This window comes from Lontra canadensis, unplaced genomic scaffold (assembly GCF_010015895.1).
Source record: "Lontra canadensis isolate GAN:19392208 unplaced genomic scaffold, GSC_riverotter_1.0 scaffold43, whole genome shotgun sequence".
Classification (NCBI taxonomy): domain Eukaryota; kingdom Metazoa; phylum Chordata; class Mammalia; order Carnivora; family Mustelidae; genus Lontra; species Lontra canadensis.
The window spans coordinates 1847863-1871213 of NW_022631037.1; the positions used below are offsets into that span (position 1 = coordinate 1847863).

The window sequence follows — 23351 nt, forward strand, 5'->3', positions numbered from 1 at the left end:
GAGGAATAGGGTGGCTGGGTTATGGACATTGGGGAGGGTTATATGTTATCGTGAGTACTGTGAAGTGTGTAAGACTGATGATTCACAGACCTATATCAAATAATATATTATTTGTATTCAATACACAATTTGTATACAAACAATACATTATTTGTACTGAAGCAAGTAATACATTATATGTTAATTTAAAAAAAAAAAAAAAAAAAAAGAGGGGCGCCTGGGTGGCTAAGTGGGTTAAGCCTCTGCCTTCGGCCTAGGTCATGATCTCAGTGTCCTAGGATCAGGCCCCGCATCTGGCACTCTGCTTGGCGGGGAGCCTTCTTCTCCCTCTCTCTCTGCCTGCCTCTCTGCCTACTTGTGATCTCTCTCTCTCTCAAATAAATAAATAAAATTTAAAAAAAAAAAAATCTGTACTTAAATTAGCTAACCAGGAGCATCTGGCTGGCTCAGTCATTAGGCATCTGCCTTCAGCTGGGGTCATGATCCCAGAGTCCTGGGACTGAACGCTGTATCAGGTTCCCTGCTCAGCCAGAAGCCTGCATCTCCCTCTTCCACTCCCCCTGCTTATGTTCCCTCTCTCACTGTGTCTGTCTCTGTCAATAAATAAAATCTTTACAAAAATAAAAATATAAATAAACAAATAAATAAATTAGCTAGCTAGAACATGGTTTGAGTCAGTCTGGATAAAAAATACTTTATTAAAATATTTTTTTCTGGTCTCGCTAAGAAACCTGGAGTACCAACCAACTACTTACCACTAAGAGACTGTTGCCATGCCAAAGCAGAACAAAGTAAAGCTAAGCTTTTCCCACTTCCTGTAGGGCTCTCCAACAAACAATGTTGCTTACTATTTAATCCTCTGACAATCTATGGACACAAAAATGATAAAAAGTCAATAAACAGTTTACTTTACTTCATTAGGGTCTCTCTCCATCAACAGTATAAATACAACAACAATGAGAAGTAAGGTTGCACTTCCAGGAGTACAGCAATAGAAGGAAGAACCAGTATTTAGTTAAACCTAGACTTTATTCCTTTATATCTCTCCCTAAAATTATAATGGCCTTAAAAGGATATCAAGCAAAAAAGAAATGGAAAAAAAAAAAAAGCAATCTGTGCTTTAATCATTTCTGTAAAACTAGAATACAGCACATGAATATCTTTGATGAAAACTTAATGGATGCTGCTTTTGAGAGTGTAAATTGTTACAACCACTCTGTACAGAAATTAACAATTCTTAGTAAAACTTAAGATACCCAACTTTAGTAAGTCCAGTCCTATGTATATCGTCCAAACTTTTCATACATGAACACAAGGAAACCTGTATAAGAAAGTTCATAGCAGCATTGTTTAAATTGCTATAGGATGTAAACAACTTTAAATATATCAAAAGAAAATGGGCAAAAAAATTCTCCTATATCCATAAAACGGAATACTATATAGCAAGTAAAACAGATTAACAGTTAACAGGCCTACATCTTAAAAATTTAAGCAAAAAAAAAAGAAGTCAACTTCTGCAGGTGGTTATAGTACATCATTATGCAACATTTAAAATATGTGAAGTAAATATTGCTCACAAACAAGGTATAAACTCAAAAAATATGGTAAATTTTTAAATATTCAGATTTAACAAAGTTGGAAAGTTGGTTTACTTGTTTGTATATTCATTTTCTGTATGAAAACTATCTCAAAAAAATTATGGTGAGAAATATACTGTGTAATATATAGCAAATATTTTGTAGAAAGCACTAATTCTGCAAAGTAAACAAAAGTTCCAACTGAGGTGAGAATATTTTTCAGAATGTTCTCCTTTGTCTCCATTATAACAATGGATATATACAGTTTAGCAGTGATCAGTATTATTTTTCCAAAGTTTAAATCTTCTTCAATGAACTGGCAAATATTTTCAATCCATGTACTATCTGAAAACACAAATGTAGTTTTATGTATTATAAGCACCTATATCTTAATAAAGACTTAAAATAACTATTGAAAAATACTTACAGAATTCATCATAGCAAGCTGTGATGGGTATGCTTTATAAGGAAAGGTAATCTTCACCCCACCAATTGTATATTCAGACCAAACCGAAGACATCATGCTTTACTATTTACTTCAGATTCCTAACTGCAACAGAAATGAAAATCAATACTGAAACAATACCAAAGAAAACCAGACACCCAACACTAGGACAGATGTCTGAAAATAAAAACTGGAATAAATGTTTAAATAAAACAAATGGGAAAGTAAAAGAATTTCCTAGTCTTATAAATCACAATGGTTGACATTGTGACATGACATGTCTTAAAATCTGACAAATGTGGATTTGTATTCCTGGGGTACCAAAGCTGTGGACTAAGAGTTAGAAAGAACAAGCTCTAGACCTGAAAACAACTCATATATGTTGCCTTGATCATGTCTCTTCACTTCTCTAGATTAAAATCTCTATCTGTGGTAACCCCTAACTTAAAAACTGTTATGAGGGAAGCAATGCCTTGGCACTTAGTAGATGCCCAATAATTCTTATTTAAAAGTCAGTGGGGTATAATGGAAAGATGAGTTTTGGACTAAAGCAAACCTAAATTTGAATTCCTCTGTGTGAGTCAACCTCTCAGAACTAATTTCTGCATCTGTGAAATGGAGATAATACTACCCACCTGATAGGGTTTTCACAAAAACTAGCCAGGCACTGAGTTAAGAATTAAATAAGATAATGTCTGTACATTATGTGTATATAAGGCACCCTATGGCACCTGGATGGTTCAGTCCTTAAGCTTCTCTTAGCCTCAGGTCAACATCTCAGGCCCCTGGGATAAAGCCCCGCAAGGGTTCCCTGTTCAGCAGGAGTCTACTTGTTCCTCTGCCTCCCCTGCCCTCCCACAATAGTGCTTGCTGTCTAATAAATAAAATCTTTAGAAATCAATAAAGTAGAGGGTGCCTGGGGGGTTCAATCCGTTAAGTGTCTGCCTTCAACTCAGGTCATGATCCCAGGGCCCTGGGGTGGAACCCAGTATCTGGCTCCTTCCTCAGCAGGGAGCCTGCTTCTCCTTCTGCCTGTAGCTCCCCCTGCTTGTGCTCTTCTCTCTCTCAAATAAATAAATAAAATCTCTAAAAATGATAATAAAATAGAATAAAAAGTAAGATAATGTGCGCACAGAAATGTGCGCAGACTCCAATATCTAAAACAGAAGCGATCTACTTTAATCCCCCTTCTAAACCAACTTTTCTTTCTTTCCTTTTTTTTTTTAAGATTTTATTTGACGGAGATCACAAGTAGGCAGAGAGGCAGGCAGAGAGAGAGAGGAAGGGAAGCAGGCTCCCCGCTGAGCAGAGAGCCGGATGCGGGGCTCGATTCCAGGACCCTGAGATCATGACCTGAGCCGAAGACAGAGGTTTTTAACCCACTGAGCCACCCAGGCGCCCCTAAACCAACTTTTCTTAACCCAAGATACATAGATGTAATTCAGAAACTGTGATTTCTTGATGTTGCATGCATAAGTTTCTGTGCATGACTGCATTTTTCTGAAAAAAGAGTCCGTAGATTTCTCATTCCCAGAAACACATCCTAAAGAAATAACTGAAGAGAGGAGGGGAAATGATATACATTGGTATTACTTTGCAAATGTGAAAAAAAAAAATAGTAAACTCAATGTGGGGATGGAGTGATGATTGAAATAGCAATGAAACTGATTAGAAAGCCAGTAATAACCTTAACCATAGCCTATGTGTTCCCAAAGAGCCACTCTTCTAAGGTATTTTCCAGTTCTAATTTTTGGGATTCTGTGAAGCTCTGAGAATGAGATTTGGTGGAATCCAACTCTTTAATCTGAACCAACAACTCAACGCTGGCCTAGTTACTCGGATATAACCTCGAAATAATCCATACCCCGCCCCAGGTGTAACAACAGGCATCTCAAAATGGGGTAGCTCTTCCCCCATAACAATGGAATAAAGCAAACAAAAACACATCACAATTATGTGCCTCAGGGGGCGCCTGGGTGGCTCAGTTGATAAGCGTTTTTCTTCGGCTCTGGTCATGATCCCAGGGTCCTGGCTTTGAGACCCCCATTGGGCTCCCTGCTCCGCGGGAAGTCTCCTTCTCCCTCTCCCACTCCCCCTGCTTGTGATCCCTCTCTCGCTGTCTCTCTCTGTCAAATAAAGTCCTTTAAAACAAACAAACAAACAAACAAAAAACAAAAAACAATTATCTGCCTCCCGCCGTCGCCCCCTGCCGCCAAGAGTTAGCACGAGGCCCCGGACTATACTAACAGGGGTGGGCAGGCTGACTTCTCCCCAGGTTTTCGTCCTCAACCCTACCTCCTCCCTCTGCCCGTGGAGACCCCAGAGCCCCTGGTGATCCAGTCAACACCAACCCGCCAGCAAGGAGTTTGGGCGAAAGCAGAATGCACTGCTCCAGCCGGCTTCGCTCTCGCCCCCACACAGGAGACAGACTTGCCCGTCCTGAGGAAAACTGACGCACCGCTGACTGGTCTCCGATTCACGGGAGAAAAGGAAACAGATATCTGCAAGAAAATACGGTGGAGCGCGGGCAAAGAAGGTCACACGCCTCTCTCTCTTCCTCAGCCGGCTGCTACTACCCGGGCCTGGTAGCAGGCTCGGGGCTGCTTCAGCTTTTCTCTCCTGTCCACATCGGTCCCCTCAGCTACGTTTTCCCCTAGACGAATTCCCGCCTCCCACCCCTCGACTCCCGGCATCCAATCGCCGGGCGAACTTAGACAACCAATCACCTGCCAAGACCAGAAATCCAGCAACCAATCTTGGTGCAAGGTCAGGGGGCGAGAACTCTGGCACCCAATGGAAGCCTACGCAATTAAAAACGGACCCAAGGTACCTGGCGGCACCGGAAGGCGAAACGCAGAAGAGGGAAAGACTCGCCCAAATCTTAGGGTTTTGAAGGAAAAGAATTTTCTCCTGAATTCCTAAGGCTCTTAACTGACTTTTTGACACCGGTGATTTAACCCGTTAATGGATTTCTTAGAAACGCGAAGTCTCTAAAAGTCTGTAGACCAACAGAGAAGACACACCTTTAAGCCTCGCAGATTTCTCCGCGCATTCATCAGCGCCACTCAATTCAAATTAGAACTTTGTAAGTAGGCGATCGAAAAGATTGAGGCGGCAATTGCCAGAATGAGCCAACGAGGCGAAAAGGTTCGATGACAACAAGACTACAGGATCTCATAATATTCGAGGCTTTTCCAGATACCAAATTAAACCAGACAGACGCTTCCGATGTCTTCTACTACCAGATAACTTCTTGCTCTATTTAAAGGCTCACCCACCTCTGTCCCTCCGGAGACCAGTTTATTCTTCTCTGCCAAGAAGTATACTTAGATTTCCTCAAAAATAGGTTGATCATGATCTCTCTGAACTGCTCTTTCTAAAGAGTTCTGTATAGTTTAAACTTGGCTAAAATACTAGTGTCCAAAAAAGCAAAGCCTGAGACATTTTCTCAAATTCAAGAAAACTGGTTTAGGAGAGAGGTTTGCGGCAGGAGGGAGCGGCAAGAGGGGAACTGATTTGCCTCACTTTCACTACACTGTCCTCAAATGACAAAACTTAGTCATGAAAATAAATTCTGCCCTTATAATACCTCAATTTACAACAGTGCCTATTATAATACTGAAAAAAAAATTCCCAGTATAGGGGCGCCTGGGTGGCTCAGTGGGTTAAAGCCTCTGCCTTCTGCTCAGGTCATGATCCCACAGTCTTGGGATCGAGCCCCGCTTGGGGCTCTGCTCAGCGGAGAGCCTGCTTCCTCCTCTCTCTCTCTCTGCCTGCCTCTGCCTGCCTCTCTGCCTACTTGTGATCTCTGCCTGTCAAATAAATAAATAAATAAAATCTTAAAAAAAAAAAATCCCAGTATAATAATAGGGAGATAGTTATATGAATTCAATCATCATGAAGCCAATAATTATAAAAATAAATTGCTATAAACCATAATTATAAAAATTAAATAACTTGCAAAAATAATTTCATATAAAATTAATTGGAAAAAAAAATAAGCAGACTCCAGCTGAGTACTATGAATTTCATTATGTGACAGTATGTGTACATAAGCAAAGATGAAGGGAAAGTACTAAAAATGCAACTTATTAAGACAGTGGAAGGATAATTTATAAAAGTCCTCAAAAATGCATTCAAATTGTTATTCTGCATTACAAATTTTTAAAATACCTAATCTTTCAAGTAACTGCTCCAGGGTAACTATTTTGATTTTCCTCTCCTAAATTCCTAAGACTCTCAACTGACTCTACCGTGTATCGCCATTTGATACATGTGGCATAACAGAAAGGGACACGCTGAGACTGGAGCCAGACAGTTCTGGATACCAGTCCCTTGAAATGTCCTTTTCAAGTTAGCAGCAGTGAAATGAAACACAAAAAACTACAAGTACATTTGATAAAGAATATGAATGTTTATAAACCAATATTCAAAATAGCTGCACACATCTGTTTTCACTTGAATAAAAAGAAATCACATTGTGACAAATCTTATAACCTTAACTTAAAATACATGAATATTAACATTTACTAATATATTTACAAATTTTATTTACATCATTAACAAATCTGATGAAAAAGAGCATGTTATTTTAACACAGCAGGTTTTGACCAGTCTTTGAAAAGTGATCCAGGAATGTGCACGGCAATTAGTTAGAAAACATATTTCAACCCTTTTCTGATTTCCTAGAGGTTACCTACTCACACAAAATATTCCAAAGCCTCTGTTTAAAAACTAAACAAAACAAAACAGGAGCAGTTGTATTTAATCTTAAAAGACTTATAAAACTGCCTTGTTTAAAAATATGAAAATTCTTATGGTATTTTTTTAAGTGGATGCCTTTATTTTTGCATCAAAATTACTTCATTGAATATTAAGCATCAGATAAAAGTTATAAATATCCTATCATCTAGGATACTGTGTACTTCATGATTTGAAATAGCTACAAATTAGTTCTTATATAATACCCTTATGAGGTAGGGCCAGTAGTAATCCCATTTTACCAAGGAGGAAAATGACATATGCCTATATGCTAGTGAGAAGACCGAAGTCAAATTTCTTTTCTTAAAAATCACACTTCCTTATTAGCCTACCTAATTTCTTTTACAAGTGAACAAGTCTTTTATTCTTATAGTCTTTTAGTCTTATTAGCCTACCTAATTTCTCTTTTCTAGGTCTTTTAGTCTTATTAGCCTACCTAATTTCTTTTACAAGTGAACAGAGAAAAGAAGGGGTTGGGAGGAGTGTATTATTCAGGTATATCTTAGAAAACAAAGAGAAGTAACTTCTATGTTGGATTCTTAATTAAAGAAAAAAAAATGGACTATGGTTTACCTGAATGCATCTACCTAATCAATGGAAGTTACTAACGGAGGACTGCAAAATCCTTCAGCAACATGGTACTTTACACTATTTTTAACTTTTCCTGAAGTCCAAACACTGTATGTATTTTCTTACTCAGAGACCTTCCAAAACTATGATGTGAATTATAATCCTGATGGCACACCAAGAGCTCTTTAATCTGGTGTGTTTCACTGCTCTAAACTTTAATTAGATCCCAATGTATTTCCCCCCTGACCATTAGGTAAGTCAGTAAAACATTATAAAAAGAAATCTTAAAAAAAACCTAAATGAGATCTCCTTTCAGGTTCTTCTCTGCACAAAGATGTTTCTGTAAACACTTCTAAATTAGTAACTTAAAATTCCAAATTATTCAAGTATCTCTTTAAACATATCTCCATTTTAGTAAAAATTGAAGCAAATGTGTAAAATCTTAAAATTCTCATCTGTAATTCCATGGAAATCATTTACAAAAAGCTATTTGCCTTTTTTAAAGCCTTCTCAATACTATTTCTTGAGAAGCAAAATTCCATCTGGCATTACTACTACTTGTCTTGCAAGTTTTAGCAGTTTCTACTGGGTATTTAAACTCCTAATTTTTCCCATATTCTCCCTTCCCTTTTTCTCCCTCTCATCATTGCATCATTGTCACCTTGTTATTAGCTAACATTAAACACTAGAGCTGCCCACAGACTCGTCTTTAAAAGAAATTAAAGGCATGGCACTGTTTCTTCATTGCAAAAGTAAATATAAGGCCAAATTCACTCTCTAGTAATGAGTTTCTTAAATGTGCTCCCAACAGAAGAAAAAAAAAGTTCCGCTGCTACAGTATAAACATACCAGCAAAGTAGATTCAAAGAACTGCCAATCAAATATAAGCAAGCATAATTCTTAAAGAGAGTTCTAAACTATACCCATGTTGAACTGAATCTTTTAATGATTCCAAGATGGTACTATTCCCATTCAGTTTAGAGTTGTTGTAAGATGCAGATTCATATTGAGTGTACGCAGCAAACAGCTTCATTTTTTTGTTTTAGTTTTTTTTGTTAAATTCCACTAACACTCATGTTTATTATTTCAATTATTGTACTTTCAATACAATGACAAAGCTGTACATCAGGATCCATACTTCCAGTGTCCCCAGATCCATTTTTATAAGATAAATCTTTACAGATACCAGACCATCCACTTGGTTTCTCCTTTATTTGTTGAAGACCTAAAAACATAAGGAAAAAAAAAATTAAGGCAAGGAATCTGGAAAGGAATTTGGCCTTTATGTTTGCGATATTAAAACAACTTAGAAAATAAGTTACTACTTACGTGTAATAATTGGATCAATGTCTCTTGTCTGAGTGGCAACATCAGAGGCACAAACTTGCCCTATTTGGATCAGCAAAGACATAATATCCTCATACAGTGGAGGAAATGCTCGACAAAAGGAAACCAAACTTGGCAGAGTTGGCATGAAAAAAGCATACCGCTTAGCCTGTGTTAAAACTGTTGGAAAGAAGTTAAACAATTTTTTACTTTACAGATATAAATTCAACATACATGGCCTATTGAATATACTAAGCACCATACTCTGTGCTGAGATTATTAAATTTTCTAAGATATATCTGATCCCTGCCTTTAGGGAGCTTACAATCTAATAGTCAGCCATCATCCAACATACAAATTCTTATTTTCAAGCACTGTGATAAGTGCATTACATGCATTATTTAATTCTCACAGTTCTATAAATGAGGAAAATATTTATAGAGGAGAAAAACTCTTAAACCTTAGATTAAGAAACTTGTTCAAAGGGGTGCCTGGGATGGCTCAGTTGGTTAAGCATCTGCCTTCAGCTCAGGTCATGATCCCTGGGTCCTGGAATCGAACCTTGTATTGTGGGCAGGGGGGCCGTCCACGCTCAGTGGGGAGTCTGCTTCTCCCTCTCCTCTTCCCTCTCCCTGCTCCCACTCATTCTGTCTCTGTCTCGCTCAAATGAAAATGAAGAAATAAAATCTTAAAAAAAAAAAAAAAAGAAGAAGAAGAAGAATCTTGTTCAAAGCTACACAGCCAGTTAGTAGTGGAGCTGTGACTGAACTCAGGCAGTTAAAGCTCTTAACCACTAAAAATAATAACATGGGGTGAATATAATGAAAAGAAAAATGAACAGAGTATTATGGGAGCAGTAAGAAAGAATATGAAATTAACTAAGTCGTAACTTTAAAAGACTGAAATTATAGTTCATTTCTTTTAAAGTAGTTTATTTTCATACCATTTTGCTCTACAAAACACATGGTGATTAAAACATTAGGGTATGTTTTAGAACTTAAGGAAACAACTAATATATTTATCTCTTATTTAGACATCATGATTATATTTTTCTGGAACTCTAAGCCTTTGTAATAAATTATAATTTGTCTTCTACTGACCTAATGACATTCAGAAAGCAGATCTGATTTTCATTTGTAAAATATGGAAAACGTTTTTTTCCCTTAAGGTTTTATTTATTTATTTATTTAGAGAGAACATGCACATTTGTGAACAGGGAAAGGGGTAGAGGGGGAGAGAATCCAGAGCAGACTCTGCACTGAGCACAGAGCCCAGTGCAAGGCTCAATCCGTAAGATCTTGACCTGAGCCAACATTAAGAGTTGGATGCTCAATCAATTGAGCCACCCAGTCCACCCTGGAAAGCTTATTATATTTACCTAAATCTATATGTAATTATTCACAAAGTGAAAGATACAATTTGCCTACCTATTCATCTCCTCTATGCTATAAATCACATTTATAATAAAAAAAACTTCAAAGAATAGAAAAGATGGCATAAATTAAACTATTAGTAACAAAGAAACATCATACTACTAAATTCAGTAAAAATACGTACTACTTTATGTTAGAAGTTTTTGTTATTGATGTTGGTTGGCTACACACCTGTTAGCAAAGTTCCCATGACATTCACAGCTAAGCGAGCCACACTGAGTGACTTTGGCAATGCATACTGGATACACAAATGAGAAAGCAACTGGATAGCAAATATCTGCAATGCAAAATCAAAATGTTACACGTTTCTGAAGAATTCTTAAGTATTAAAACCTTTTAAATGTTTGATAGCCAGCAAGACTGGAGGGAGATTAAAATTTTTCCTAAGCCTCCAAAATGCTTGTTACCTGTTTTTCAAGTTCTGGCTGTGCAATAAGTTCAGGTATGAAATCCAGACAGATGTGCATAGATGGAATACCTGCGACGGTCAGAGGTAAAAGTTCACATGGATAACCCTATCTCAACAAGAAAGGGGGGGGAAGAGTTAGGGAAAAAAAAAAAAAAACCAACAACTATAAGTCAAATGCAGATAAAAATACACAGGGAGATTTTTTTTCTTCCTTTCTGTAAAAGTTGCTCAGAAAGCTACAGTACTCTACATGTATCCTGGCATTTCACCTTTCTGGTGCACCAGACTAGAGATAAATTATTTGAACTTATTAGAGTGAAATGAAATATAAAACCTCTGAATTTTGGGCCATATTGCAAAGGACCATGATCATCTGTGTGATCTCCAATTTCTAACTGATCCCCATTAATTTAGTAATCAAAGCACTACCTCCACCAAAAAATCAATGTCAACCATATAAGCAACATTCTTTGAAACACACCTGAAAGTGAACAAGTTTAGCAATGTTGGGATCAGCAATGTACATCTGGTGTAAAAGACAACAGATAAGGCACTGAACTTCTCGAAGGTTACAGAGCAAATTGTCTTCTCCTTCCTCGATTCCCTTATTTGAAGCACTGGTAGTAATAACACTTTGAACATTTCTTAGTAAGCTGTCTGGATTGACACCCTTTGCTTTCTCTTCTTCAGTAGGTAAGCAAATCTCCAAGAGAATCTGGACAGCTGCACTATCCTGCAAGCAAATAAAACAGAATTTAAGAAGTTTTTGAGAATTTTGTTTTCATGTGAACCAAAGTGGTAAAACAATTGTTTCTTTAAAAAAAAAAGAACATACTTTTAAAAGCATGTATGAGCAATCTATAGGGCAGTCATTCTCACCATGTTTAAGGTCATGAATGCTTTTAAGGCTCTGAAGAAAACTACACACCCTCTCCGTATAAAAATTAACAAGTAAACAAATATATGCATAATTTCAGGGTCATCACATATCACTAAGGCAAATCAATGGACTGCAGTTTAAAATCACCTACTAGAAGAGTATTCTGATTCAGTGATATCAAAAAGAAGACCTAAACAAAAGATAACTTCTACCAGAACCTCTGTTCTTTCCTCTTAAATTCCTACATCTCCAAGATCCTATTCTGTATTCCCCTCTTTTTCTCACCTGGCACTTTTTTCTCACCAATTAATTAATTCTTCTGAAGATGATGATTAATAATTAATGCCTAAATGTCACTTCCTAAAGCTTTTTTTCCCTTTTTAATTTGAAGATGGGCTCTTTATAGCCCTGGTTTTGCAAAGAAAAATTCTGCCTTACCATCTATTCTACCTGTACAACTCATTGTTGCTCAGTCTACAAGCTTGAGTGTCATTTCATAGAACAGTAATTTCCTGAGGGGTGACCCACTTGATGCCCCTCCATTTAAAGGAGAACTATAATGACTATTATCTAGTAGGAAAAGGTAACCAAAAAATGAATATATGACATGTATCTCTGGAAGACAGCCACTGCATGGAATCAAAGAAAACAATTACTTCATCTAACTGATGAACTTGATTATAAAGTAAGATTAGCTTTATTTTGTAATTATCATTCTTCAGTTAAAGGGTTTTTGGTTTGGGGTTGTTTTTGTTTGTAGACTCTGATGCCAGACTACCCAGGCTTGAATACTAGCTCTGCCACTTATCAATGTGCAGCCTTGAGCAAGTGACTTAACCTCCCTAAGTCTCAGTGTCCTAATTTGTAAAAATGGATAATACTCCCTACCTCATAGGTTGGCTATAAAGGTTAAATAAGTTAATATACATAAAGAACTTAGAATACTACTCAGCATATAGCAACCATTAAATAAATGGTAGCTATTATGATCTTCAATCCCTTATATGAAATTCTGAGGGCCAGATTTATTTTAGAACTCAGAATTCTTTTTTTCGTGTGATATTATATAACATCTCCAGCAGAGACTAGGAGAGCACACAGTGCAGTCAAACATATTCACATTTCTGCAGCAAAACAACATTCACAATAAGTGGGATAAGGTTATAAATAGCTTCATATCAATTCAGGTCAAGTTTTGTCACAATGAGATCACATCAGGTCTTTCTGCCAACTGAATTACCAAAAAACTGCTTCAGTTTTCATAACATTTTTGATCTCTGTATCATAGATAAGGGATTGTGGACGTATACTATCACTCTAATTCCCCTTATTGCCAATGAAAATATTTTAGAAGCTATATTTCAAACTAAGAAAACATTTCTACTTTGAAGACATCAAATTGCTTATCATTTAATCATCTCACATCTCCTGCCTTATTCAAAAGTTACTAAAGGCTTCACTAAAATTCTACATTGTTATAAAACTTTCCTAAATATAAAACTGAGCTCTTAAAAAAAAAAAAAAAAAAAACTGAGCTCTTCATGTTGTCAAACTATTTACCAGTACCTGACATTTTATTATATATATACTTCTTGTTCTGTTTTTCTCTACCATTTGGTTTTGAAAACCTTCTTTTGTTAAAGTATAAATCTCATTTAAACGGCTACTAAACTAATATCATGAAGATTATTCCTAATTTTAGTAATAAAGTCCATCTGATCTTCCGAAGCAAAGGAAACAGCATTATAATACATTCTATAATGAAAGAAATGTGCAATATGTCACTATTGTACATAAAGGGCAATCATCTGCCATCTATTTAACTAATTATATTAACAGGGAAACCCATGCTTTCCCTGACTAAATTTCATTACCTGAGCAGCCAGTAAAGCATTTTTCAATTCTTCTCTGGTAACTTCTGGGCCATCAGTTTGCCCAACTAAACCTATTGTATTATTCTGGGAAGGCCTATCTTGTTCTGCAGTCTCCTTCAGATGAGCACTAAGGTAGGCTTTGGATGCAAGAAGATATCCATTCAACATGTGTAGAGTAATATCCATCAGTGGGGGGCATCTACCACAGAAAGAAGAAAAATACATAAGAAAGAATATAAATTTATAAATTAGTCGGAATATGATCAATCAGTCCTGAAAAGCAGTACCCGGAAAACCTAAGAAGAGCAGTAACACTTTTCCACTGAAATATTTTTTCTAAAAATAAAAGTTTAATATGTTTGTCTTATCCTCTAGAAAAGTTTAATATGTTTGTCTTATCCTCAAGATTATACTGAATATTGGATATATATTAAATATTATCTATTTCGTCTTATCAGCTAAGACCAAATATAATGTATAGCCTAGAGAAAAGATTCCTTTTTTGCAAAAAATGGCACTAAGAGTAAATCTCTTAAATAGGAACCTACAAAGCAGCTGTCCGAAAGAGAAATATTCTATTATTGATAAGAATAAGGAGACTAGAACAGAATATTTATTCTTTCTACTCCCGTTTCTTCTTTGGAGCAAGACAACTTGCTATTCCAAAAGTACTTCATCCACTTGACCTGGGATAAGTTATTTACGAAGCCTTGGTTTCCTCTTCTATAAAAGGAGCAGTTATTCATACCTCAAAAAATTGTTACAGATTAAGTGAGATAAGAACAAATATAAGGGGCGCCTGGGTGGCTCAGTGGGTTAAGCCTCTACCTTCGGCTTAGGTCATGGTCTCAGGGTCCTGGGATCGAGCCCCGCATCGGGCTCTCTGCTCAGCGGGGAGCCTGCTTCCTCCTCTCTCTCTCTCTCTATCTGCCTCTCTACCTACTTGTGATCCCTCTCTCAAATAAATAAATAAAATCTTTTTAAAAATAAATAAATAAATAAAATGAGAAACAAGTTTTCACCTATCAAATTGGAAAGTATTATACAAAGTAGTGAGGTACAATATCAAACACTGTTTTGGGAGTGTAAACTGCTTCAGCCTTTCTGTGTGGCAGAATAAAAATATGAATATGAATCAAAATATGAATATGAGAAATATGAATCATAAGTCTTAATGAGCATGCCCCATAATTCCATTTTTAAGAATCTGCTCTGGGGCACCTGGTTGGCTCAGTTGGAAGAGCATGCAACTCTTGATCTTGGGGTCCTGAGTTCAATCCCCGTGTTGGGCATAGAGATTACTTCAATAAATAAATTTAAAAAAAATTTTTTTTTTAGTTTTTAAAAAAAGAATCTGCTCTAAGGAACTAGTACACAGAATAGTCACCACAGTACTATTGATAATAACAAAAAATAGAAATAAACAAATGCCCAACAACAGGGACTAGGTTAAGCATTGCATATCTGTATGGAATACTGTGCAGCCAGTTAATATCAGAATATCTATTAATGTGGGGAAAAGGTTACAAGGTAAAAGAAAATCCAGGCTATGAAAACATATACATTATGATAGTAAAATTTAACAACTTCCTGAATAACTAGAGGCAATTCAGGTGAAAGGTTACTTACGTAAATGGATTTTTAACACTGAAAAATTGTTTTAAAAGTTTTTCTTTTCTCGAAGTGTTATTTACTGCTATTTTTATTTTATTAGATACTTAATGTCATTTAAACTGTTCATTCTCCTGACTCCTATTTCCTATGAGACCTTGATCTCACCAAACCACACATAGCTGATTTTACAAATTTTGTCACTTCATGAATGTCATCCCTTGGGTTGAAGACAGATGAAAACATTCAGAGTGTGTATCCTAGTTAAGTCTTCTTTAACTCCAATTTCTTTCTCCTCTAAGCCATCTAATGCAAAGCTTCTCTTCTTAAGTTACCACCTAAAATGACCTCTTTAGCCTAACATTCAAGGCCCTCCATAGTCTGACCCCTAACTTGACATTCCAATTCTAAAGTGTGCTCCTCTCAACAAATTTCCTCTCCATTCCAAGCCTTTTTCATTTGTGCTTCTATACTTTTGCTCACACTGTTCCTTTTCCCCCCGACAATACCTTCCTTAACCCCTTACCCTCATCGTTATAGTGTCTGTTCATCTAAAACCCATTTCTGTCCTTTAAAGTACTACTCAGGTCCCACTTCCTCTACATCTTTCCTGAATTTTTAATAGCGTCCAATTACTGAACGATTTATCTGCATATGACCATATAATTTAACTTTTCATGTATTTGTCTTATTTCAGTTTTGTTTTGGTTTTTTGTAAAGATTTTATTTATTTATTTGACAGACAGAGATCACAAGTAGGCAGAGAGGCAGACAGAGAGAGGGGAAGGGGAGCAGGCTCCCTGCTGAGCAGAGAGCCCTATGCGGGGCTCGATCCCAGGACCCTAGGATCATGACCTGAGCTGAAGGTAGAGGCTTAACCTACTGAGCCACCCAGGCGCCCCTTATTTCAGTTTTAATGCATATAATGCATTAAACCATATAATGGTTCATAATAAGCAAATTTTAGAAGCCTTTTTCAAAAATGCTAGCAACAAGGCTAGATTTTACTAATCACATGTTAAATATTAAACTGAATAGTTCTTGAATATAGACAAAACAAAAATAAAAAGAACCTCATAGGGGCACCTGGGTGGCTCAGTGGGTTAAAAAGCCTCTGCCTTTGGCTCGGGTCATGATCCCAGGTCCTGGGATCGAGCCCTGCATCAGGCTCTCTGCTCAGTGGGGAGCCTGCTTCCTCCTCTCTCTCTGCCTGCTTCTCTGCCTACTTGTGATCTCTATCAAGTGAATAAATAAAATCTTAAAAAAAAAAAAAAAAAAGAGGGCGCCTGAGTGGCTCAGTGGGCTAAAGCCTCTGCCTTCGGCTCAGGTCATGACCCCATGATCCTGGGATCAAGCCCCGCATCGGGCTCTTGCTCCTTAGGAAGCCTGCTTTCTCCTCTCTCTCTCTGCCTGCCTCTCTGCCTGCTTGTGATCTCTGCCTGGAAAATAAATAAATAAAATCTTTTAAAAAATAAATAAATTTAAAAAAAAACACAAAAAACCTCATAGCGCACACTGCTAGTGACCCGCAAGAACACTAAGACAGACGTTTAAGCTGAATTTCTTCAATTTCTTTTAGACGCTCTGAAGTATAACTCCAGAATAAAAATGAAACTCAAACGACACATACCTGTGTACCCTCTGATCACATCTTAGGACAATGAGAGGATCTATCATCAGGTCATTCTGAGTATATTTTTGTTGTCGTACAAACTTTATTGAAGGCTGAAGTGCATTAACTGTCATTACCCACAGCCTGATGAGAAAATAAACACATATGCAAAAACAGCTATATTATAGATGAAACCTGCAGCCATCCAGTCTAACTTAGAAGGATATATTCAGTAAAAATTAAACAGGTGGGAATTAACTTAGAAAAATTAAGAACTATGGTAATCTAACTTATTTGGATGTCTCTAAAACAAATGAAGATAAACAGTAAACACAAAGTAGTTTCAAAAATTCTCAGCTGTAATGGAATAATCATGGCATAAAAAATAAAAGTATGAATTAAAACCTTAGCACTTTGAAACTGTATCTGGCCCCATACATAAGCCATGATTCTGCATCATCATAAAATCTCAATGTGAGATGCCACTTTGAGATTAGACATCATAAACTCTAAAAGTGATTACTAACTAACCTGACTGCACATCAGAATTACTAAGGGATATGGCAATAAGAAGGGTACCTGATCTCTTACAGTGAAGCCCAGGAGTCCATCAGCCCCATCTTGCACACAGAGCTTGCCCACTCTTAAATATGAGTAGACAGCCAAGAGTCATCAGACATTTAAGGAAAGCCTCTAGTTTGAAAAAGATTAAAATATGCGAACAGAAAGAAACTTCAAAAAACAGAGAATGTAGGGATGAAAAACTTTTTAAAGCCTATAATTAATATTCTTAAAGGATAGGATATTGCACATATGAAACAAGAATAGGAGACCTTTAAAAATATTCAGACAAGGGACACTTGGGTAGCTCAGTCAGTTAAGTGTCTGGCTCTTGGTCTCAGGGTCATGAGTTCAAGTTCCACGTTGGGTTCCATATGGGCATGGAGCCCACTTAAAATAAAATAAAATAGAAAACTAAGAATATTCAGGTAAGAAAGAGTTCTTAGAGATTAAGAATATAACACATTTTTTTAATTCAAAAGATCAGAAGATAACAATGAGAAAATACTCAAAGTATATTCAAAAGACAAATTTTAAAAAGAACAGGAAAAAACTGCAAAATCAGTGGTTTTAAAATAAGAGGCTTAAAACCAAAATTACAAAAAATTATAAAAAACAAAGGGAAAGAAATCACTAAAGGAAAAAAATATAAATGTCCTTAGAAATGAAGGCATTGGTCCCTAGACTAAAAAAAGACCAAGTACCCAACACTATGAATTTAAAAAACAAACAAACAAACAAAAAAAAAACCACCAAAATACATCATCATAAATTTCCAGAAAGTAGTGAAAGGGGAAAAACCTACATTTTTAAAGAGAAAAAACAATGGTCACATATAAAGGAATGGGAATTGATATATCATTGGATTAATTAATAGAAACAAGGGAGCTCAATTCATTCAGCAGAATGATAAATAAGTTTCCTGAGCACCCTTTCTCAGGAAGCAACTTGAATGTGAGTTCCACTCACTGAAATGAGGAGCTACACCAACACAGAGAAAAACATGGAATTCAACAAAAAGAGGCAAAACCAATCCCAGGATGGTTACTGTGTATGTCGCAAATTAAAACATGACGATGGAAAGCTATAAAAGGAATGTTTGCAAGAAAAAAATGTTACTGTTACATTATCTGATATAACAATTATAAACTTTCCCTCAATAATGGAGTTTAGGGTTAAATTAGTTATTGATTAAAAAAAAAAAAAGAACACAAAAACAAAACAAAAAACCCAAGTAAATGAAAGAGGAAAGTATTAACTCAGGGTTTGTGTGTGAGGTATGAAGAAAGGCAACTGTATAAGAAATAAACTGTAATCAAAGAATACTGCATATGTCAACTATAAAAATCACACTGATGTAGTCATAAGAGGCACAATGAATACTGCTTTAACCAAAAATTTTGGTATTACCCTGTCAGGGAAAATGGAGGAAGGGAGAAAGTGAGTGTTGAAGGAAAAGGGACTCACAGGGGAGGAAAGAAGTAAGAGGACTAACTCTTCATCTTGTATAGTGGAAAGTCACAGATAATTTCTAAATGGGAAAGCCAGGAAATCATACTAATTTTAAGTATGTTATTGAGATAGATGGGGGATATAAATGCCAGAATAAAAAGGCTAACGAACTGAAAACAGCTGTCTCTGGGGAGCAACAATCTTAAAATGGAAAGGAATATACTATTTAAGTTCTTAAGTTATATGCATTTATTTATTTGATGTAAATAAAATTAAATTTAAAGGGCGCCTGGGTGGCTCAGTGGGTTAAGCCACTGCCTTCGGCTCAGGTCATGATCTCAGGGTCCTGGAATCGAGCCCCGCATCGGGCTCTCTGCTCAGCAGGGAGCCTGCTTCCTCCTCTCTCTCTGCCTGCCTCTCTGCCTGCTTGTGATCTCTCTCTGTCAAATAAATGAATAAAATCTTTAAAAAAAAAATTAAATTTAAAAAGCATAAATATGCTCAGTCTGTTAAGCATCTGCCTTCGGCTCAGGTCATGATCCCAGGGTCCTGGGATCAAGCCCCACGTTGGGCTCCCTGCTCAGTGGGAATCTGCTTCTCCCTCTCCCTCTGTCCCTTCTCCCTCCCCCGCTTGTGCAGCTCTCTGTCTCTCAAATAAACAGAATCTTTTTAAAAAAATTGAAAAATAAAATAAAAAGCATAAATATTCCCAGAACTATTGAATCAAAATCTCGGGTAAGTCCAGCCCAGTATTCTGTTTTTTTTTGTTTTTTGTTTTTTTTTTAAGCACAGACTACATGTTTTTTGTTTGTTTTGTTTTTCTGTTTAAGGGGTGTTTTGTTGTTGTTTTATTTAAATTCCAGTTAATATTCTGTGTAATATTGGCTTCAGGTGTACAATTTAGTGAATCACCACCTACAAACAATACCCTGTGCCCATCACAAGTGCACTCCTTAATCCTCATCACCTACTTAGAACAGGTGTTTTTGATGCAACATATGGAACAGGAGAGACTCATCTTCTTAAAGGCAAAACAACCCAGTGTTCTCTAAACTTCATGTGTGCTAGAATCACTAGGGAAATCCTTAAAAAAAAAAAAAAACTAATGGCTAACTCCCACCAACAAACATTCTGACTTAGTTAGCATGGGTTACAGCTCTCAGATCAGGAGTTTGAAAAGTTTTCCAGGTGATTTTAATGTGCAGTAAAATTTGAAGCCATGCTAAGGATTGCAAGACACATGGTGATCTAAATCACAATTAGCCACAAATGACTATATGTGAGAACTCATTTTTAAAGAACTTTCTCAAGTTGGAAATACTTTAAGTTTTCTCTGTTTCTTAAAATAAAGTTTATTCTTTTCCTTAAAATTATAACAGCTCTTTAATTAATGGTCTTCAGAATGGACTTATATTGTCAGATAATCAACAATTTTTTCAACATTTAAGTTTAGGTTATTGTATATAATCACTGCTATATGCTTATTTATTACAGGAAACAATACACTGAACTTACCTTCTAGGCATTACAGTATTAAGAACCATCCACAGTTTATTGACGGTTTGAAGAATTCGTCGTGGAACTCCTGAATTCAACAGCTGGTTCATATTGGATGTTAATACTTCTGCATAAGGTATAAGTTCACTGGCAGAGAGTAGAGTCAAGTGTTCTAGAATCTGCATCACTTGTGTGTGACTTACTGGGACAGCTGAAAATGCTAAAAGGAAAACTTAGCAGTCATGATCTAAATTCTATACAGCTTACCAAATAATATTTGGTAATACTTTCCTACACACTATACAAATCAAGGAAACACTGTTGCTGAAAAAGAGTAAAACTTTGAATCCTGGCCACAAGTTTTGGCTACACTTAAAATAAGGAGCTAAGAAAAATTCATGTTACGTATACATATATCATAAAGATAAAAATAATCATAAAGATAAAAGTTATAAAAATCCCATTTTAATAAACACATTAGTGACCCAAAGACAAATGTCATTTCCTTGGTGATTCAGACTAATTTTAAAAATTGACTGAAACATGAAAATATACCCAAGTATCGCTTTTAGTAGTAACATTCAATAAGATTCAAATTTTTTGGTATTTTCCAACTGGATGGCCCCTTTTACAGGATGTAAGTATAGTATTCAGCACACTGCTGTTAGTCAAAAATTTCTAGAACTGTACTTTTTTTTTTTTTTTTTTTTAAGATTTTATTTATTTATTTGACAGACAGAGATCACAAGTAGACAAAGAAGCAGGCAGAGAGAGAGGAGGAAGCAGGTTCCCCACTGAGCAGAGAGTCCAATGCGGGGCTTGATCCCAGGACCCTGGGATCATGACCCGAGCCGAAGGCAGAAGCTTTAACCCACTGAGCCACCCAGGTGCCCCTAGAACTGTACTTTTCAGTAGAATAGTCACTAACCACATCTGGCTACTGAACACTTAAGAAATGTAGCTAGTGCAAACTGACATGTACTGTGAGTATAAAATATAAACCAGATTGCAAAGACTTTCTATGGAAAAACAGTAAAATATCTCATTACTATTTTTGTATTGATTATATGATGAAATGATAATATATTGATATATTGGGTTAAATGAAATAATTATTAAAAAACTACCTTTGCCTGTGTTTTACTTTTTTAGTGTGACTATAGAAAGTTTAAAATTATATGTGTTGCTCGTATAATATTTCTATTCGACAGTGCTTGAACATTATCCACTAACGACAAGTGCACTGCTCTATTCCTTAGCATTTATTCCTGAGCAGTTTAGGACCTTCCTAAAACCACATGACCTGTTTAGCGATGTTACCATAGAAACTATGAGAAAAAAGATACAAGCACGTCAGAAAGAAAAGGTTAAAATGCCTGAGGTGCCTGGGTGGATAAGTCAGGTAAAATGTCCAACTCTTGATTTCCGCTCAGGTCATGATCTCAGGGTCTTGAGATCAAGCCCCGAGTAGGGCTCCGTGCTTAGTGCATAGTCTGCTTGTCCCTCTCCCTCTGCTCCTCCCCCAACTCGAAAATTACTTAAAATATATTGACCAAACATTGTTTCACAGCCAGGAAAATTCTGCATGATTTTAAGATTTCAAGGAGCCTAACATCTCTTTGTCCTAGTAGAGGGGTAAAAGGAGTATCCAATTTACTGTACCTTCTTGAAGTTGTTTCGGAGAGTGGTTTTTGGCATTATTAGTCAGTAACATTCGCCTTAACAGGGCATCAGTCCCCGTGATTTCTTCTTCACAGATCCAATCATCCACAATGCATAAATGTGGGTAATTAGTTGCAAGGAGACGTAGTAAAGCAGAATGTAGTCCTTAAAAATTTACAAGAAGTCAACTGGATTCTTCATTCTCAAATACTCAAAACTTCTCTCCTCACTCCCCTCTCTTATGTCCCTTTCATTTTTGGCAAACCAAAGAAATGTGCACATCTTGTGCATGCACTGCCGTTTGAGAATTTCTGTTGCATAATTCAGTCAGAGAATCTGCTTAAATAAAGATCCCCAAGTGATTTGATACACAAAAAGGTGGAAGCTACGAGTTTTATCAAAAGTTCTCAAAGTTTCTTCCTTCCACCCTATCCCAACATAAAAGTCTCCCATCAGGAAACATTTGACATCGCAGTAGTTCAGGAGTTGACTGGGGAGGAAAGAAAAAAAGGAAAAACGAATCTCCATTTGGGGGAGATCATATATGGTCTGAGAAAGGCCTTATTCAAAACTTCTGGTAGCCTTCCACAGAAGAACAGATGCTCTTTTCCAACCCAATTCAGAATCACTGTTGCAGATGGGTAAAATCAAAGTTGCCCACCTGGAATGCCTAAAAGATCTCAGGCAGTTTATGTACATTTTTTCATTTCTCCCTAATGTCCCTTCAAGGTAAGCAATATTTTCTCCATTGTACTGTAAGGAAACAGACTGAAAGACATTTATTAACGTTCCTAGGGTCACACAGCTAAGTATGTCAGCCAACCAAAGCAGTATGGATGATACCTACAAGACAGTGCGTTTGTCTTCCTTCAAGAAAGTGAAGGAAGATCAAAAGAAATGAGAAACTTCCTTTTACTAAATCAAAGCATTCTTTCTAACCTTTTGCTTATAGCACAGTTTGGCTATTCATGACTATTATTTTTAATGATAAATGATTCTATAAAAAATGTCTATTTAGATATATGAAGTATATATGAATAGATATATCTAGTATACACTATGCCAAGTGTTTGGTACATATATACCTAATAAATATTGTTGTTACTATATTATTATTATCATCCTCACCAGAGTTGTAAGAGTAGTAGTAAAAGTATTAGTTGTAATAAAAGTATTTTTCATCCAATTATCTCCTTATTATGCAACTTAGATAAAATCATACCACTTAGTCCCAGTAGGGAAAGTATCCACTTCTTTTGTCATAGAAACTGATTAAAATTAATATTTCTGTTTGAAAAAATGCTGCAACAATCAAAAGTAGTATTAAACATTTAAATATCTAAATGCACAACTACACGTATAGTTAAGACTATCTCAAAACAGTCACAAAATGACTGCTTACAAAGTGAAAATTAATCTACACTTCATAATCTCTTCAATAAAATGTTAGTCACCAAATGCTGCCAAATATAACATTAAGTTAGATGTAAGTAAATAAATGCACATATCTGGTTAAAGGTGACCAAATAAGGTCATCTTTGTTCCTGCTTGAAATCAACCATAACAAACAAAGAAAAAGAAAACTCCAATTTCATAGAAACAAACAAGAAACCCATATTCAAACATTATAAAAAAGAGGTGTTAAATTAAAAAAATTTTTTTCAAAAAATATTACTATATA

General features: G+C 36.2%; 2 protein-coding genes across 5 annotated transcripts in view; both read right to left on the bottom strand.

The window, feature by feature from the left end:
• BRIP1 (BRCA1 interacting protein C-terminal helicase 1) overlaps positions 1–4583 on the bottom strand; it is a 179660-nt gene extending 175077 nt beyond the window's left edge. The window contains exons 1-3 of the mRNA XM_032871881.1: positions 4374–4583; positions 2005–2127; positions 756–867 (exon numbers count right to left, since the gene is read on the bottom strand). Coding sequence (XP_032727772.1) covers positions 756–867; positions 2005–2100 — 208 coding nt within the window. The 5' untranslated portion in view covers positions 2101–2127; positions 4374–4583. The remainder of the gene's footprint in view (positions 1–755; positions 868–2004; positions 2128–4373) is intronic.
• A 2663-nt stretch (positions 4584–7246) lies between these two features.
• Positions 7247–23351, bottom strand: part of INTS2 (integrator complex subunit 2) — a 44431-nt gene continuing 28326 nt past the window's right edge. For 3 of the 4 annotated variants that reach the window (XM_032871877.1, XM_032871876.1, XM_032871878.1), the window contains exons 17-25: positions 21671–21835; positions 20027–20228; positions 16517–16642; positions 13276–13474; positions 11003–11254; positions 10520–10627; positions 10284–10389; positions 8683–8859; positions 7247–8578 (exon numbers count right to left, since the gene is read on the bottom strand). In XM_032871877.1, the coding sequence (XP_032727768.1) occupies positions 8409–8578; positions 8683–8859; positions 10284–10389; positions 10520–10627; positions 11003–11254; positions 13276–13474; positions 16517–16642; positions 20027–20228; positions 21671–21835 (1505 nt within the window). In that variant the 3' untranslated portion in view covers positions 7247–8408. Of the gene's footprint in view, positions 8579–8682; positions 8860–10283; positions 10390–10519; positions 10628–11002; positions 11255–13275; positions 13475–16516; positions 16643–20026; positions 20229–21670; positions 21836–23351 lie in introns of those variants that run through there. The other variant, XM_032871879.1, reaches the window with a different exon arrangement.